The 20,424-nt window shown below is 40.8% G+C and overlaps 1 protein-coding gene across 1 annotated transcript in view; it reads left to right on the forward strand.

The window, feature by feature from the left end:
- Positions 1-593: 593 nt before the first annotated feature.
- The window catches only part of LOC126470539 (Krueppel-like factor 2), a 165,667-nt gene continuing 145,836 nt past the window's right edge, over positions 594-20,424 (forward strand). The window contains exon 1 of the mRNA XM_050098469.1: positions 594-722. Within this exon, the coding sequence (XP_049954426.1) occupies positions 648-722 (75 nt within the window). The 5' untranslated portion in view covers positions 594-647. The remainder of the gene's footprint in view (positions 723-20,424) is intronic.

Raw genomic sequence — 20,424 nt, forward strand, 5'->3', positions numbered from 1 at the left:
GAGACGGATAGAACTGCAATGTCGCCGACGGGCGCGTGTTCGAAACTGGTGCGCAGCATTCGCACGAACCGGTTCAGCTGCATGCCGTACTGTCGCTCTAAGACAGCTCTAAGCTCCCAGAGACGCATTACCTCCGATAAAACAGCTCATTGGCCGGGTTCCCAGCGCTACTCTTCACCGATTGGGCAAATGTTACTACCGTACTACTACTGTGGCGCCGTGCGCCCCCGCATGCACGCGATGAGAAAGCAGTCGCGGGGGGCGAAGACGGGGAGAGAAGGAGAGAAGGAGAATAGCAGGGGGGGGGGGGGGGTAGTGGAAGAGAGGTGGCGCAGCGGAGGGCACAGCGGCGAAGACGCCGTGCACGAAAAAAGGGCCGCGGATAAGGTTAGAAAAGAATACAATGAAACAACACATAGCAAATAACAAAAAAGGAGCTCTTTGTAACGGAGAATAATTATGTTGCACGCAAGCTGAGGCCGTGGCCGACCGGCGCGCTGGTGGGGGGAGAGTGGCCAGCGGCGCCGTGGGGGGAGGGAGTCGGGGAGGGGAGATCTGTGTTACAGGTATTCGGAAAAGTAGTCCAATGAGAACAGTTGTCGGTGTGTGAAGCAGGCGGCTGTGTGCGCGTGCGTGGCCGCGTTTTGATGCCGCTGGCCGCTGGCTCCGTGCTTGCGGAGCGCGCCAACATGTCTTCCGCGTCGCCCGAGATCTTCCACGACGTGAGTACTCGCCTTTTACTTGCTGTCAGCTGCTTTGGGATGCTCTCGTGGGCGGGAGCAAGTCTCGGTGCGTCGACGGTGGTCGTGCCGACTGTGACGTGCGAGTAACTCGGCATTACGTTTTGCGTCTGTGTTGTGGGTTGCCTCCGAAAATGTAGATTGCGCTGGGCCCATTGTTGTGACGCTTCAAAGAGGACAATACAGCTGCAACTTGTGTCAAAAATCTTTCTGCTTCCATTCCGACATTACCATGCGTATTATGTACGATTAGAATGCGACAAAGATGAAGTTAGCAGTGCAACATTGACACAACAATTTCGTCAGATGCTTAAAGCGTAGGAGCACCGAGAAATTCTCTGTATTACATTTCAGTGATACATTGCCCATCGAAAAGAGTTAAATAACAGTTGTATACACAGAAAACGAGGATGCGTGTCACGGAGAACAGAGCAGTGAGCGGGGTGTGAAATGTGCAGGAGGTAACTGTTGCCATCCTGTTGGATTCCACGGTAGGCGGCAGTTTTGTCTGTATCTGTTCTGCGACTGTTACGTCAGTGCAACACAGTGTACCAAACTGGTCGGGTGATAGACACTTGTGATTTCAAGCCCTGGGATATGACTGCTTACCAGCTGACGATGGTGAAAGAATAATTTGGTCATCCATCGCATCACGCTGTAAGCGACCCACGGCATGAGATCCCGCACGTAGCCGGCAGCGGCGCTCACTTCGTGCAAAACTTATTCGTACGTAGCTATCCGTGCGTCTCACCGCCTTTTGCGATAAGGAAACAGGCAATGTTTCGAGCCCTGATTCCTTACGGATAATACTTTGAATCTACCAGTATCATTTTTCTTTATTGCCTCTGCCGGGTGGAGAACGAACTTCGAGGGCCTAGGACGTATGAGAATTCCAGACAAAAACGTTAAGTGAGGCTTTCTGCTTTCGCTGTAACAATGCTGAGTGACTTTGTTATCATTTTTACTTTCTGGCTGCTGACTCTGGTGATAATCTTAGCCTGACAAGAGGTAGACGAAGGCGTATAAGTAATCTCGTTTAATCCATGTACCAGACGTGCCTCAGCAAGACACAGTGACGTCAAAGAGAGCATGCACACTTGCAGCAGATGTGCTAATTACTTTCTTAACCTTTCTCTCATTGCAGATGGAAGCTGCAAAGTACAACTTTTGTCTTCATTCACGTCACACTGTAGCCGATTGAACTGTTACTCAAAACTCTTCTGCGCTGATCGTTCTCTGTTAGTTACTGTCGGCAACAAACATTCCCAGTTCCAAAGACTTTAATACAAAAAGAAATCCACTGTTAATCATAAGGATTTTTAATTTAGACTTTGAATCCCTAGATGCCATTTTTAGCGTCAGTCTTTAGCATCGTGAATTTCTGTGAGGCGAAGCTGTAACTGAAATATGTTACAATGTAGGTGATGGGACAACGTACAGAGCACAAAAACATGGGTATATATTTGCGCAACAGACAGTCATCTGGCCTTATAAGCATCTATTTTTGTGATGCCGTACAACGAACTACTTCCAAAACGATTCTGCAGTAACGAGTTTGTTTCCACTAGAAAGAGCGATCGTATTTTGCCACCATCGAGGTAGAAACTTTTATTCCTCCAGAGAAAGAGGAAAGAACAAATATAGAAATCATTTTATCTCTAGAGACAAACTCTGCCACACATATCTGCGGTGTACTCTGTTCCACGGGACTGTCAAACCGGTAGGCTTGCACGGCGCTTCTTTGGATCCCGGAATATTTGGAGCGAGCGGCAGCGGTAACCGTACGGGCGACCCCGTGAAACCCAATACTCGCGCACCGCCCGCCAAGTTTGCCCATTAATAATATTGCAAGGGAAAAGTCAATCACCCGATTAAAATTATGGACCAGCTTAGGGAAAACCGATATCGCTCTTACATGAGCACAAAAATATCTCTACAGGGCCATCACCGTCGTTTTGTTACTGATATTGAATTATTTTTCACATCACGAAACAATTAGTTGTCAGTATCCTCTATTACCTACACATGTTGTTCTTCGATTGCTCTTCTGAACGTTATTATGGTTACTTTCATTGTTTTTAATGTATGATAAAGCTACATATTTGCCTCGTCGTTTAAAAGTAGTATAACTGAATTTTTAAGAGCATTGATTTCGATGGCGACAACGGAAAATCCGTTTTTTAACATCCTTCTGTTTCTCTGTATCGAATATTTGTTGTTGTCGCTCTCTTTCTGCTCAGCACAAAGGTCTCTTAATTGCACAGAAATATCAAATGTTCGATAAGCAAATCGGTACAGGGAAAGGGATTTCAAGGAAAAAATCTAAGAAACATGTATTTTCGTGCAAACTATTGGACAGTAAATACTTTTCAGTTACCGTTCGTTAAATATGCCATTGACTGAACCCGTAACTTTATTTTAGGCTTTAATGAGATCGACAACGTTTTACTTGTTTTTGGGCAACAGTGAAGCGAAATTCGCATATGGTCGCTTAAAGTATACGGTTGCCTTAACACTATAACATTTTAGTAAATTTCCAACAATCATATCTTCCCATGTATAAACGGTAGCAAAACGCCCGTAGTGGATCCACAGACACTGCGAACCTAAGCTAGAGTTTCTAACGTACAAAACAGTTTTTGATATTAAAACAACAAAGAAAATTTAACTGCAAAATTAGATTTGGTGTTCAAAATGTTTAATATGACTTCGCTTCTCGCACAAACATTAACAAATATTGTCAAAAGCGTCAGAGTCGTGTATCGACTTCACAACCTCCTTAAACGAACATAATCTCATGTACCTAATAGTACGGAAGAGAAAAATTCTTTCTATATTCGTCAATATTTTAAGCTATTACTCAATTAGCAATGACCTACGCGCACACGAAGAAAACCAAATGAAGCTACTGATAAATTGCTTATCCTAAACTCAACTAAACTGATAAAATATTTGTAGTTTTCGTTTAAACAAGATTGTATTCTCTATCATGGTCTTTAGACTGACAGTGTTATCGAAACTATGGGTCTTCTTTAGTTTCAAATTGCATGTAGTCCCTTGTGTAACGTGGTTTCGGTCGCTAAACAGTATGGTCGTTAGAAGCGTTGTGCAGAGTCAAGATATTCTTGCCACTGGGTAAAGCGAAAACAAAGAAAGTGAAAATGACACTGTCGCTGAAGAGACGAGATACTTCCTTCAGCATTTTTTCGCTTGAAGCTAATTCGGTCGTAATCTGACGACAACCGTCATGCGATCGGAATCATTTTAGTGAGTTCTACTAAAAGTCAAGTCGGGAATATGATTAAGCCATAGAAGTACTTGCATTCTGTGTATGGTGGGGATATATGAACTACTAGTGAGGTTTTTCCTGGTGCAGTCTGCAAACAAAGTTTGACGAAATGTACAACTTTAACAACCATACCGCTGTTGTTTGTTAGTGACATGCCATCGAATATTGGATACACTAGTGATATGTCACGCTTGGCTGCGTTTCTTTTACCAGCTAGTTTTTACCCAGTAAACTGTAGTTTCAGTAATTATTTAAAATTTATTTCAGCCATTGGTAATTATTCATATACTGAGCACTGTCTAGGAACGTCTGACTTGAGATTACTCCGATGTCATGCAAGGGGTTATCGTAGTAACTGAACAAATTTTAAGAATATCAACTCTCTTTTTTAGGTCCAAATAGATGTAGAACATTCTCGCTAATTCTGAGAGACTGGTTTAGAGTAAGTATTACCTGTCCTAGTGGACACTGGTTATGTGCTGAAAAGTCTGGATAGTAATCTTACAATGCAGAGCTTAATTCTTATACGTTCAAGGGTTATTTTTGTAGATTCAACAAGACTTTCACTACATACAATGATTAGTATAAATAAAAAATACAAATAAAATTTTTGTACCCGGTGTGGACTCGAACTCGAAACCTTGTATTCGGGAAATGCTGTTACCGGTAAAAGCACTGTCCGCGAAAGGCAATTTTTATCAGCCATAAAGTTTCAAAACAGCACGCGCTCCGCTGCAGAGTAAAGGTGCATTCTCTAAAAAATATAAATATGTAGTTGCATTGTAGCTAGAGTTGAACAATAAACTACATATCTCTCATTACTGCTGGTGCAAGCTGATTTTCAAGTCGAAATTAATCAAAGAAATTCTTTTTAATGGAAGAGGATGCTTGCAATTAGAAGGTGAAGAGACCAATTTTCATATTAGTGAAAGCTTTACTTCTTATCTACGTTAATAATAACGTAAAGTAGAAATAGTTGATAGTAACTATTGAAATCGAAATGAATATAACGGCATTAATATTTTCCAAGATTACAGCAAGAGCTGCTTGTGTCAATAAGGTCACCACGGCAACTGGTTCTACACAATTCCGTCATGGATGTGTTTTAAGAAATTACTTACAATCGTGATCTTACGTTTTACAATCTTATTTCAAAACGTGATGGATGAAACGGACACTTCTTAAATCACCTTCAGTTGTACATAGAAATGACGTTATCCTACTCCAGCTGAGTCAATGACAGTGCGCTGTTTTAGGAAGACGTCTATATTTCGCTTGAAAATATTCGCAAATAAATTACTTCCGCTTACAACACGTTCTGAAACTTTTATGACAGTTGTAAATTCTCCAGTCACGATCCAGCTATTTCCCTGCTCGTGACGCTAGCTAGCATTTACTCCTCATTAATAAAGCTTTAGCATTTACTCCTCATTAATAACGCCTTAATTAATGTGGTTTTCATCTACCATCCTTTTTTTTACGAATTCAACTTATTCCGTGGAACGTAATTTGACAGAAGTGTTTCCTCATGGTAGCTTTCTGCCGTTATTCGTAATTTTACTGTTCTAGGTACATTGCGCCATTAGTTGGGGACGTAAATTATTGTTTGTTGACATTCAGCATAAGTGACGACGAAAGAAGAAGAGCGTCGAACGACCAACTAAGAGATGAGAGCAACAGCTGGGGCCGCGACAAGTTCTAGTGTCTAACACTTGAAGGGAGAAGAAGAACTGAATAAGATGTAATAGAAATAAAGTAGCTGAATATCTTCCATAAAATTTATCAAGCAGTAGAATTAATTTTTGACGACAGATACAGGTAATAAACTAAAATGGTTCACAGAAACTGAAACAAAACGTATTTAACCGTTATAATTGATTACCATGGTGGCAAAAGGAGCCTGCTTGCGAAAACATTCGACAAAAACACTTCCAACATTTTAAACGGTTCGTAAGCTAATCTTTTCTTGAACTGTCAGTGGAAATTTTCAGTCTTCATTTGCTATCCAAATCTAAATCATCGTTTAAAAGAAAACTATTACAAAGACGTATTCTACTTCCTTAGACGTTTAACTCTATTTTGGTAGGGAGGCGATTAAAGATTGACTACTAGTACCGCCTGAAGGCGGGTGATGGTATAGTTCTTGGCCTAGTCCAAGGAGCTACCCCAGTATTAGCTCGCAGTGATTTTTTTTTTAAAAAAAAGACATAATTAAACAACGAGGTCATGTATCGGTAAATAATCTACAGATTTCCGTTCACAGTCTCAAAATTACAGCTAAATGGATTAGAAACCACTTACAATGAGGTTAATAATGGGCAGAGTTGGAAAAGACGGTGTTTCACTGTTTCACGAACAAGTAATGCCACTTCGAAAGTAGCAGGCAGGCACAAACGAACAAAAATTCGATAATGTGAATACTATAATAAGAATGGGGACAATGTCCATTTGAATTACAGGATGATTACTACATTGTTGATTCATTAGCCGCGCGGGATTAGTCGAGCGGTCTTGTTCATTAGCAAACTTGGCATCTGATAAATGTAAACAATTAAGGATAATCATACAGTCATTTTGAATATGAGGCATGTTCATGTGGTTTGTTCTCCACGACATTTCCACAACGAATTCAGCCACCATAAATCATCTGGATAAAGTAACAAGGTATTCTGTTGTAACATAACACAAAATGGCTGATATAATGTGGTCGAAGTCGGAAATGTATGTTATGTAATTTAAAATTATGATTTTGAGCAAACTAATCTTTGTAAAAATAATACACTATTACGATCATTAAAGGAGGATATTATCTCCTTGTATCAGATGCAACAGTACAAGTGATTTCGGATATCGTTAAGGTGCAACACACGTAATAGCTTGGTGCATTTAAAGCTACAAAAGTGGGAGTAACGGTACAAGGCACTAAATTTGTACTATCTGATATTCTGACCATCATTCTAGCCTTGATCTTTGCTTTGTGTACATAAGTGTTATTACAGACTGTTACAAATATTTTGTTGTACTGAAACACAGAAAATTCATACTTTTTTGCAGAACAACCTGATACTCTGATTCGTTACCATTGTAAAACCGAACGTAACATTATCTTTCCCTGTACGACACATCCTACAATACCTATTAAAAATTTGGCTGATATGAAAACGAAAGGGTGCAAGTAAGTAGACTAAGGTGTATTTTTAATTGCTAGAGTTGTATGTTTACAACAATTTTAACGGGCTTCGTTATGGTAAATCGCACGACTCTGATCGCAGCAGGTTGATCCTAAACAGACACTTTGAAACGGTTATAAGCAGAATGCTTCTTTCTTCGTTCACCGATTTGCGTTGTGAAGATCGGTGGTCCCATCCCAAATTCTAATCTCATCTTGAAAATCACCCGCAAGTAAGTTTACTGTTAAACTGAAGAGCTTGTTCGTTTATTTTAATCAGGAAAGGTCATTGTCACTACTGCCATGTAAGGAGCTTCACACAAAAACCAAATCCTTCCAGTCAGCTGATGTATGAAGAAGCGATTGGCAACATCACTAACAAACTTGTTTCGTAGCATTCATCATTACAGTCGTTTGTGCGGTTCTCCTGCGTTGCACTTATTTCGTTTGACGACAAGAATCCTGCATTTTTCCCCTGATTTATCCATTTAATTGATAAAGACAAATTCGTTGAAAAACCCACTATCATCTGACTTTACTTTTTATAAACGTACTTTTCGCTCCCTTTTCACTGTCATTCCAGCACTTTTTAAAATTTCTTTGTCTACTGATTTCATTGTAATTTGCGTGGCGTAGCCTTTTATGCAGCTGAGACGCGGAAGATAAACACTAAATGTAGTCATAACGATGGACTCTGAATGTTAGATGAGTAGATCCGATTGCTAATGAAGAGATATTGAAACGAGTTGAAGGGAAAATTAATTTATGGCACCACCCGACTAAAAGAGGGGATCAATTAATGTGACGTTGTCTGAGGCGTAAAGGAATAGTTATATAGGAAATGGACGAAAGCGTGGAGGGTAAAAATTGTGGGAGGAGGCCAAGGATCCCCTACTGTAAGTGGGTTCAGATGGATTAAGGGTGCGGTAGTTGAGCATAGACGAAAAGAGTTGCACGAAACAGAGTAGCATGGAGAGCTGCAGCAAACCGAACCATCACAGTATGAAATAAACTAAAACATGGTTTCAGTAATAGTATTAAATGATTATAAAATAAGAGTCTCCGAAAACAAGGAAATAATTCACAGAAATTAACGCGAAGATGTATTAGTGATCAATAATTAGACAAATCTGTAGATGCACTTCTGGCCTACCGGAGGAAACGTAAAGAAAGGAAATAAGTAAATGTGGTAACCATTTGGATCAATTTTGTTTGCATTTAAAATTTTCAAGTGACGCAAGAGAGTGTCAGGGCAACTAGAAAGACAAAGAGAAAGAAATAATTACAGTCTTTGCAAGCTGACAAACAATCCGGCAGTGTTTCTCGATAGCACTCGTGCAGCTTCTAGTAGGGCAGTGTTGTATTGCGTCGCACTCTAGGAATCACAACTTCGAAATTTTTACTTTTATACTCATCATGCAGCCAAGTAACCGCTACACTTAGTACATTTTCCGTTTCGTTAAAAACATCCTATCTCATGAGGTGTTATTAGAAATAAGGTGTAGCCGCATTATGGAAGGGCTAGTTTATCGACATGAGGACATGCACTTAATAAGCTGAGTTTAATTAAAATAATGAAATGAAGATTTCCCAATATACTCTTTCGATAGTATAACGTAATTCGGAATCAGATTTCGTCATCATAACTGTTGTAGGTCACATGTGTATTTTATATTCCCATAATACTTTGAATCATGATTGTCTAGCCAGTTCAGCTTCATATACGCTGATGACAAGCAGTGTACACTTCTCTGATGACACTGTTAGAACCTGCACATCGGTGACTCCGTGGTTGTTAGGCCATGAATTAGTATCCCTTATTCGGCTTACAGCTAAGGGTGTTAACGAAGAGTTCCCGTGCCGATGGTCGAATTAACATGGTAGAGGTGTATAGACTTTTGAATTATCTTCAGACACGGTGATGGAATGCAGTTTAAGTGCTGACGTGCATTCACTTTATATTCGTGAAATATTCCTGTATTATATACAGGATATGCCTAAAGTAATGAGCTATAGTTATGAATAGAGTTTCTCACTTAGAAATCAGAAAATTCCATTCCCCTGATGTGATATGCGAGACTGTCTCGTAATACGGATGCTAAATGTTTTTAAAAACTTATCTTTTTTAACATGATGACTGAGAACCTTAAATATTACTCTCTATTTTGGCCATACTATGTATGCAGAGAAATACTAAAGGATTTAAAATGAAACAAATTTCACGTTTGTACATGCGTAAGTCTACAGGCTGTTCAAAACTTTAGTGCCAAAAGTGACAAATTTTAAGATGGAAACAATAACAAATATAGTTTGTTAAGCAACTAGGTGTCATAAATACATAGTAGAGTTAGTACAGAGTGCCCACGAGGTCAGTCGATCTGACTGAGAATAAAACAATTTTAAATTTTTTCAGTCCAAGTGCCAGTACTGACGTAGTAGCGCCTCCCGTGCATGTAGGAGAATATGGGACGTATTTTGTACGCGTATGGCCGCTGCAAGAATTCTTGTAACTAACTCCACCACAGGTGTAGAGCACACAAACCTCGGTTTTCATGTAGCCCCAGAAAATGAAATCTAATAGAATGATATCCGGTGATCTCACAGGCCAAGGTACAGGTCCTCCCTAGCTTGTCGAAATTACGGGTTAATGCTGCGCGTACTGATTCTGCCAAGTGTGCCGGGGCGCCGTCATGTTGGATCCACATTACAACATTGGCGTAACGATGTATCAAGAAATTACTATTAGTTTACCTCATTCCCTACGGCCGTGCATGCTTAGTGATTAGTTTCCGACAACTATGTGCTTGATGGTGTGTGTGTGTGTGTGTGTGTGTGTGTGTGTGTGTGTGTGCTTACGTGAATTGTCTGAAAAATATCGAGCTGGGCCGCTGTTCTTAATTCATGTTGAACTGTAATAGTTTCCATTACTCGCTAAGCGGCAAGCTGCTCGGGATAAGCAAAGGCATACCTACCAAATGGGGACCATGCCTTGCAAAGCACTAAGGTATGTAAAACTTCAAGTGTATGACTGTACGCATAAACTAACTCTATGACGCAAGCTAAATGCCAACAGATTAAATAAAATTTACAAAATAAAGCGGCTCTCAAGGAACCGTTAGACTGCTTTTCGAAGCCGGCAGCAGAAGGCGTGCAGAGAAGTGGAGTGCGGCGAGCCAAGGTCGCGTTCCACACCCACCGGCAAACCACGCCGGATCCTTTTGTTGCCTTAGACCTCTTAGCTCGCACGGAAATATTTCTAATTGGCCGTGTCCGATTGCCGGCGCAAAGAAGACAGTGGTTGGCGCTTTCGTCCGTTGATATAGTGAGCGGCCGCCATCCTTCACCCGGCCCACTGCAATCGGCCTGCCACGCTTTTTCCGCTCGCATCCCACCTTGCTTGTTTTTCCCCTTCGCGAAGCACCTTCCTTTTGCTCAGACAGAATCTTAACTGTGAAAACGTGTAGCCTTTAACGAAAGGAGCCGCTTGGCTGATTCTGAGTCACAGGGGTGTTAGCGACACGTCCGAGTCTCACGTACGTTACCACAGTTGTTCGCGGAAAATTCTGTTCTAGGACGACTATGGATCGTCTGCAACTGAAACTGACACTTAACTTGGCATATCTCTTACACAGACTTTTTTTTAGTTGTCATCGATAGTTGTAGAGAAGACGTGTTACTGAGTCGATGGCGAAATGTGTCAGTAAAATTTGTCTCTCTATAATACGTTAGAGTTTAAGGTTTCACCTACATCGAGAGCAGCGGAGGTGGAGCTCCAATTGGGGCTGGACAAGGTTGAGAAAGGAACCAGCAGTGACATTTTTGTGGAACCAATCCGGTATTTTCGTCCGAAAATTGTAATTGTAATAGCTGCAAATCCGTGTCTCAGGAATACTATCCGAGAGACTTAACGGCTTTCCTTCCACTTACATGGAACACAATTTAACGTCAATCTGGCAATGTGCTTCAATAAGATAAAGATGCTATATCGCAAACTAATGTTATAATTTCATTTAATTAAAAGACTTACCGGAACGTACAATAAGAGTCAGTATTCATGGTTTTTAGAGGAAAATAGTTTAAGCTAGCATAAACATTGCGAGAAAGACATTTTCATATTTTAATCACGGCCACCATTTATTTTGTTGGTCGACTTGCGTGGGCCAAATCCTACGTAGACGCAATCGGTATTCGAAAATATATGTATTTAGCGTGTACGATTAAAAATGTCTTCCTTGAGTGTAACATTATTCCTATGTGTTAGTAACGAGCCGAAGTAAACATAGGTAAAGACGGGTCTTCCTGTTTGTTTATTAATGGTAAAATGAGGTTCATTGTTTATTTTCAAAACACCATGCCATGGATTCATATTTTTCTAAGCAAACTCACACTTGAATGATGGTGGGAAAGAATGCTGAGAAAACATAGAGGACGAGGGCAGCAACATATTTTGATGGGTTAAGAGTTCTCGATATGAAGATAGTGACGAGGATAGCAAAAAGCGGGCGGAAAACAGGTCGCGTCTGAGAATACACGTTTCCTGGGGATTAGTATTGTCCCTATCTGGTTATTATATTAAACTTATCCTCTAGATCCATCAGTTCTAAAACTTACTGTGTAACCTGCAATACCTGCCACATTTACTTGTTTATACATTTCACTTCAAAAAATGGTTCAAATTTCTCTTAGCACTATCGGACTTAACTTCTGAGGTCATCAGTCCCCTAGAACTTAGAACTACTTAAACCTAACTAACCTAAGGACATCACACACATCCATGCCCGACGCAGGATTCGAACCTGCGACTGCAGCGGTCGCGCAGTTCCTGACTGTAGCGCCTAGAACCGCTCAAACCACTCTGGCCTGCCATTTCACTTCAATATGAAATGCGACGATTAGAAAGAAACGTGGTAGCTGCTGTTGCAAACACAATCTGTGTTCACGTACTTCCTGATTATTTTGAGAGTGAGTCCGAGCTCTACAGTACTTACTTACTAGTCACTTTTTTGAGTGTGTCCAAGCCCTAATCTATTGAGCTGTGGCAGACAGAAGCGACTTGTCACGGATATCCGTCTTCTGGACAGAACTTGTCGTCTTAGAAGACATTCTGCGTATGGGACGTTACTTTTCGTGACATCCCGCGACATCGGTGAACGCCCTTATCACTGTACAATATTCGGTACATATACAATAAACACTGCACGTTGTTCTTTGTCATGTGATAAGGTTTCATTGTCGTGTAGTCTGAACGAGTTTGCCCTGCACTTTGTTGAAATAGGTTTAATGACAGATTTTTAACTTGTTTCGAAAAACAAACCGATCACTAAACAAACGTATGTACGGCGAAAAGATTTTAGCACACGAATTTTACAGTGTCATTATTACTTATAGGCCCGCATAAATTTGTTTAAATAATCGATTTACTGGACTGTAACCATTCACAGCAAGCATAGCTGTAAGAAAATGCTGCAAAAATTCGTAAGTAGAACTAGTAACATTTAAAAATTGGACTAAAACATGCACCAAAAATTATTTATCGGCTAAAATTAAAATAAGATCACGTATTACAGATCATACAGGGCACTGCAGAAAAACAAAGAGGCAAACCGCATATGGGGAACACCTAAAAGCCTCTTTCTTAAATCGCAGAGAAGAACCCATAAAATTGGAAGGTCGCATCTAATCAATTTTTAAAGATCATGGTCGCCTATGACTATGAAATTACTTACTTATAATCACAATTTTCGCTATGTGGGTACTATCAAATGAATACTGCAGGACTGTGCATCAGCCCAAGTCAAAACGTAAGAAATATCTCACCTGCATGTGTCGTCGTCACGTCCGTATTTTGGGTACTTCATGTTATCATTATTATCATCTTTCACGTAGATCATTGTATTGCACTTGATAATGACCACACAGTCGAAATTGCAGCAGTGGGATTTATAAATAATTACTTTTAAAGGTATCCACAATGGCATTAAAAAATTCTACGTGACTATGGACTCTAGCTACGAGAAGGTAACAACCAATCAACGTCTCCACTTCACAAACCACGAGTGGATGGCACTTGGTGTATCACTACCTATTCACATTTTAACTCTTCCGTTACCAATGGTGCTAAGAAGGAAGGGATGTCTATAAGCTGCCATTAGTGATGGAACTTCTCTTATTTTATAGTCAACTTTGCTTCGCGAGATGTATGTGAGTGAGGAGGTAATATGTATCTTGACTCTCTTTGGAACTTGCGTTTTCAGCGTTTTAACAGTAAACATCTTCGTGATACATAACGCCTGCCTTTGTAGCGTCTTGCACTTGAGGTGGATGTGCATCTCCATGACATTTTCGTGAGTATTGAAGGGAATGGTGACGAAACGGGCAGCTCTTCTTTTGGATCTCCCTTATTAATCTTACCTGATAAGGGTCACGGACAAAAACTATGTCATTCGTAGGTGAAGATGATAGGGCAAAAGGAGTAGCATGTATGGAACTAAAGTGAGTCATAGAAGGCAACTATTCTTGGAGAAGACAGAGCTTGAAATATATGCAACAAATGATTGAGGCGCGTCGGGTATAAGCACTATTCTGAGATAGGACTGGCACAAAGAACGAAACTGTGGCGGACTCGATCGATCCAATAAGAAGATTTATAACAAGCACAAAAAAGAAATTCTTCCAATCAATCTCAGGCTGTTAGGTGCCTTCCCAATAACAATACAATAACCGAATAGCATAAGAAATTTCCTCCTACTTGTGTGCAGTGCACTACTTCTGTTTTCCATAAGGGTAAAGTTAATTTTTAAAATGTAGTTTTGTGTGTGAGAGCTATTTTTCTTTGTAGAAACCATTACAGAGAAAATACTTTTTTATTAGCCGCCTGCTCTCCGTAACGTCTCAGGCTAATCAGCGACACGGGAAAAAGAGGTCGGTGATGTTCACCTGTGTGTGGAATGAATCTGTAGAGGGAAAGGTTAGTGGTAATGGAAGGAACATTTCAGCAGACTGTATGATAAAGTACAGATGCACATGTAGACAATGTGACTTCGGTAACGATAGCTACAAATGTAAATAAAGCCTTTGTAATTATAACTGTAGATGATGGGATTCCACTGCAGTATCTCAGTGTCATAGGTCCCGCTATTAGTGGGGGGGGGGGAGGGGGGGTCTGATAGAACTGGAACCTGGGGAACAGCCTAAAATTCTTTTAAAAAAATGGTTCAAATGGCTCTGAGCACTATGGGACTCAACTGCTGTGGTCATAAGTCCCCTAGAACTTAGAACTACTTAAACCTAACTAACCTAAGGACATCACACACATCCATGCCCGAGGCAGGATTCGAACCTGCGACCGTAGCGGTCGTGCGGTTCAAGACTGTAGCGCCTTTAACCGCTCGGCCACTCCGGCCGGCAAAATTCTTTCCTTTAGAGTGACAAGCAGCTTAAAATTAAGTTAATGAGCAAATTCAGAAAACCGACTCACTTAGCGCTCTGTGCAGTGCAAGCGAAGACGGGACGGCTTAGACGGTCATATCTGTCGCAGTGCTGGCCAAATCGCTGCTAAGACTTGTAATTACAGCGAGAGCGCTTACGTAAGAGCGGAGCGGCGGGCAGGCGGGCGCAAGTTTCTCGCCGGGATCCGAAAGGCGACCGATCCGAGGAGAAAGCACCTGGGTGCGGCCGCCGCTGCATCTCACGGCCGCACATTCACATAAGCGAAAATTCTCTGTAAGCATTACGAACTGAAAATATTTCAGCATATCTGTCAAACAAAACAAACATCTTCAGATTCAAGAAAGAATTTACGTGGTCCACTCAGTCGTAAATATTAGAGCTTTATTGTGCTTTGCTAAGCATTTCGGCCCCTGCAGGCCCAGCAGATCTATCATTTCTCTTGCTCCCGAATGAGATGAGAACGTCGAGAAGTTCGTTCCTTTTATAAGATACTTATATGTAGAATTTGTGAAAAATCGCGTATCAGAGAAGACGTAAGAAATGCTAAGGAAAATGATCAAATGGTTCAAATGGCTCTGAGCACTATGGGACTCAACTACTGAGGTCATTAGTCCCCTAGAACTTAGAACTAGTTAAACCTAACTAACCTAAGGACATCACAAACATCCATGCCCGAGGCAGGATTCGAACCTGCGACCGTAGCGGTCTTGCGGCTCCAGACTGCAGCGCCTTTAACCGCACGGCCACTTCGGCCGGCAGGAAAATGATCACGCGTGATAAAAGTATCAGAGATGATGGGTTGAATATTCATCGATGTTATATTAGCATTCAGAGTTGAGAAATGAACTTCATAACATCGAATCACTTCACTAGAGGCGCACGTAGTTAACCGTAGATCGAAACAGTTTGTAATTGTGTTATACCAAAAGTTAGCAAAATACAAGTATAACATCACAGGAAACACATACAATAAGAGAACCGTAAACACCTTCTGTGTTCTTCCCCCCCGCACAAATGGCTCTGAGCACTATGGCTCTGAGCACTATACGACTTAACTTCTGAGGTTCAAAAATGGTTCAAATGGCTCTGAGCACTATGGGACTAAACATCTGTGGTCGTCAGTCCCCTAGAACTTAGAACTACTTAAACCTAACTAACCTAAGGACATCACACACATCCATGCCCGAGGCAGGATTCGAACCTGCGACCGTAGCAGTCGCGCGGTTCCGGACTGAGCGCCTAGAACCGCTAGACCACCGCGGCCGGCAACTTCTGATGTCACCAGTCGCCTAGAACGTAGGACTAATTAAACCTAACTAACCTAAGGACATCACACACATCCATGCCCGAGGCAGGATTCGAACCTGCGACCGTAGCGGTCGCTCGGTTCCAGACTGTAGCGCCTAGAACCGCACAGCCACTCCGGCCGGCTCCCCCCGCACACAAGCACATATTTAGGGCAATGCTGCACAGGGCATATTCACTAAATTTAGCACAAATCTGTCCTGGTCAAGGCACTGGTAGTTGCTCCAAGCAGAAGACGGGTTGTTTTGGTGTTCCACGATTTTCTCTTTCTGTATTGTGATCGACTTACACTGCAGTGTTCGTCTTTGGCGCTCTAGTGCTGTAGATGTCACAAAATTAATCAAGAAAAAGATACGTGTATTTCGTACATATATTTACATATATAAGCCGACTTCTGTATTTTCCTTTGTGTGAGATAGAGTGTGGTTTACAGGGTCGATTTGAAATTCTTCATTCTAATATTTTACTGTTGTCTTTTTCCATAAATTTTCTCTGCTTGTGACATTGTTTGTGCGTATCGTGATATATTATGTGTTGTAAACCATTTGCAAGGGCTGCGTAAAATTCGCCCTAATCGTCAACTGTAAATTAAATTTGTGCTTCTTATAAATTACTGGCAACAATATCCCGGTTTAAAAACAATCATTTCTTAGTTTTATTGTGTTTACATGATAAAAGATATACTTTTGAGAGTTTTTGGATGCTTATGAGTATTGTGAGTAACGTATTTCGAAGTAAATTGTGGAGCAACAGACATTTAGTTTGTAAACTTCAGAATCAATATCTTTTCAGAAAGTCCTTTCCCCTCATTGCAGTGCAGGTACCTATGTGATTAATGCAATTTCCGCTTATTGACATGTTTGTTGTATGTCAGTTTTCGAAATTTTATCATCACAACGTAAATGATCTTACGAATTAAGCTAGTGTGTTGAACTGATGTGTTTTCAGGTATTTTGAAATGTAGTGCTGCATAAGAATTCTGAAAATTAGGCGGGTATATCGAATAAGTGATGAGGAGGTACTGAATCTAATTGTGGGTGGGGGTGGGGGAGGGGTGAGACGAAGAAATTCATTCCCGAACTTGTCTGAACGAAGGGATCTGTCTGATAGGACACTTGCTGAGGCACCGGGTGAAAGTCAGTTTGGTAATGGAGAGAGGTGGGGTAAAGTTGTGGAGGGAGACCTAGGCCTGAATATATTAAGGAGGTTCAAATGGATATATCCCATTAGTCCAAAACGTTTCGGAACTGGATTAATAAAAAACAGGGAAATGTTAAGATGGTGGTTTTAATGCTTGAGGTGTTCTACATAGTCGCCCCTACCCTTCCAATGCCATCCCAGCACAGAACGTTCACACAACCTTGTAAATCATCAGAAATGTCCTTCTTTGGGACATCGTTCAATTTGCTTAACAATTTGGCTTGAATATTGGTTATGTCGTCAAAGCGTTGAACCTTTATGTGAATCTCTACATTTTGTCATTTGGTGATAGGTTTGTATTGATAACACCGGGTATCGTTACCCGTAATGACTTTTTTTCAAGAAATAACTGTCCGCATTGGGCATTTCAATCAAATCGCAGCAGGCGGCAACGCATCGTTGTTTTTGTTTGGGAGTCAAGATGTGCAAGACAAATTTTGCTCACACTTTTCTCTTCTTTAAAACATTCTGGAGAATGTCTTGAACACTTGATTTTAGACACTGTCTCATTGCTATTTGTGACACACGTTGACACACTAGACCCTCACGTCCCCTACTTAACGCTACCTGCTGGTGGAATGAACAGATTATGTTGTTTACAGTGTTAGCTCAGGCTGTCACCGTATTTACTGCGCTGACGTTGCTTATACGTCAGGAACGAAATCTTGCAGATATACGTCTATTATCCCGCGGGAGTCTACTTACTAAGATTCAATAACTAGTATTAAATGACGAAACCTAGAAATATTCTTAAGCCGCTTTCGTATCGCTCCCGTAGGGATCGCGAAAACAAATTTAGCTAACTTAAAACACGCAGTGAGGCATTTAGTAGCTATTCTTGGCGCGCTCCATAAGTGACTGGAACGGTAAGGGACCCTATAATGTGGTCCCATCATAAATACCCTCTGGCGTCAAATTCGATGTCTTTTTGCACAGTATGTATGTATATATAGAATTAAACACAATCAAAAGATGCCTATAAATAATAACTACATACTAAATGTAATGACAGCTTGCCCACAGAAATGTGTGGAGAAAGCAGTAATAAGGAACTAATTGTAAATTATATAACAAAGAGAAAATATGTGCTAGTGTCCCGTATTAACGATTTATATCAAATAAAATTTCTAACTTGAATTTAAAACACGATGTTGAGTGCAGCACAATAAAGCACGAATACTTGAGACTGAAGACGTTGACTATTATATTTAAAATGAAGGAGGTGAGAAATTGACATCCCGTAGTCGTAGACATTATTGGAGACGCAGTTCTACCTCAGATGAAGAATAAATGAGAAGAGTATCGATTGCATCATTATTGTTGAAACTTTCTTCAATCGCCTGAAATGATTACCGTATAACACAGATGGCGATTTGGATTCCACCACTCGTAGATACGAGCACAGGATATCTGGCTTGTGCGACCTTGCTCGATGGTTTATGAAGACGCGACAACAATTAAATAAATAACATTGACGACGTTCGTTATTAGAAATTTACTGGAGCTACTAACATTTAATTCAGGGTCATTCATCACTGGAATGCACTAGACGTGGCTACACTGCGAAACAGAAACTTTCTGAAAGAATAGCGAAGACAAGTAGTATCTTAGGTGACTTTCCCACGCTCTTCTAGAGCACTATTAAGCTTACTTATCCCTGGCTCCAAACAGAAGTATTTGCATCACATAATAACGTCTCAGATACATCTCATAAGCAGTTAATACCGAATACTCGTATGAGCTACGAATACTGTTCATTAACAATTGATGACGCTCTGTCTCCTGACAGGAGAGGTTGGATAACATCTTCTCGAATGATCTCTACGTCGACGTTACGCTACAAAGAAAAACGGAAAAAAATGTCAGGCTGGCCGAACCGGAATGAACCACGAGGCCACCTCGTGACCGGTTTGCCCAGTCCAGGCGAGAAACTCACATAAATGGCGAGCGATGTCAAATGTATGGTTCTCAGGGAAGACGTTTTGCGACCAACAGAATGGCACTCTGACCCTGTCCAGACATCTTCAGTAGGCCTCCTTTAAATTTCTTTCATGATGGAAGCACCAGAAATTAATTTTATATGAGTAGTGTTTAACCATCGTATTTGGTTGGTTTTGATCTTAAGAACATGTTGCAAATTTTTTCATATGATTCCAAGCTAATGAAGGCGATTAGTCTACATTTAAAAAAATCAGTGCTCATGTCGAGTTTTGTTCTGAACATCACAGTGCTTTGCGCTATCGTATCGCTCTGATTCGTGTTGCAACTTATGCAGCAGATTGTAGGAAAACTACTTTTTAGCGTGGAATTCTTAACATGTGGAAACACACACACGAAATACAACATCGAGATAAAAGTTTCAATTTCCCCCTCCTTGCCAGAACTACTGTCTGTCTGATAAACTAACACTGAACTACCAACCCACGTAATCAGAGATGAATCTCTCCTCATCGACGTTCATAATCGCTTCTCATTTCCATAGGCCACTCCCGCCGATCCGCGTCGTTTCCGGAAACAAAGTTATTCCAAATTTCTGTACTCGGTGTTATACTATAGGAGCTGAATTAACGCTACGCCTTTAATTATGTCATTTCCGACAGCATGCCACAACCGAATTTACAAAGTTATAAGGAGCCAACATATCATCGTTCCGCCCGGGAGGTAGACAATTAACTGACGTGATTTCTTTCTTTCTCTCTCGAAATCTCTCCATCTTCTTCTGTCCTAAGAGTTTCGATCTAGTGCTTGATTTTTCAATAAACCGATGATAGTCAATTAAAGTTTTGAATTTAGTTCTTTAGTTTATAATGTTTGTGTGATGCCTATTTCTCGAAGCTGTCTTTCTGTTTCAAGTAACTAGTTGTACGAAATTTGCAATGAGTGGGGAAAATTGCGACTTAATTTTGCCTGAGAATTTCTCTTTCTCTCTTTTCTACATGTTCGCAAGAAATGAGATGTTACAGTCCATATAACACTTCATGCTTCATATCCATGTTGTAAGGAATCAGTATTGCATTCCGTGATGTGGATGTATGATTGTGTTTCTTCCACGTGATTCTATACGTCTTATGTAAATCAAATATTCTCTCTGTTTTAGCTTCTCATAGATTGTTTGTAAGATCATATAATATTACTTACAGGTCACACAGAGGTTGTATACACTTCATAAAGACATGGCGTGTTTGAAAGCGAAGGTGGACAAGGTCAGACCTGTATGACGCGAAGGAAGGAAGGAAGAGTAGCGTACAATGTTGCGTCGACGACGAGGTCAT

Source organism: Schistocerca serialis, chromosome 3 (assembly GCF_023864345.2).
Source record: "Schistocerca serialis cubense isolate TAMUIC-IGC-003099 chromosome 3, iqSchSeri2.2, whole genome shotgun sequence".
Taxonomy (NCBI): Eukaryota; Metazoa; Arthropoda; class Insecta; order Orthoptera; family Acrididae; genus Schistocerca; species Schistocerca serialis.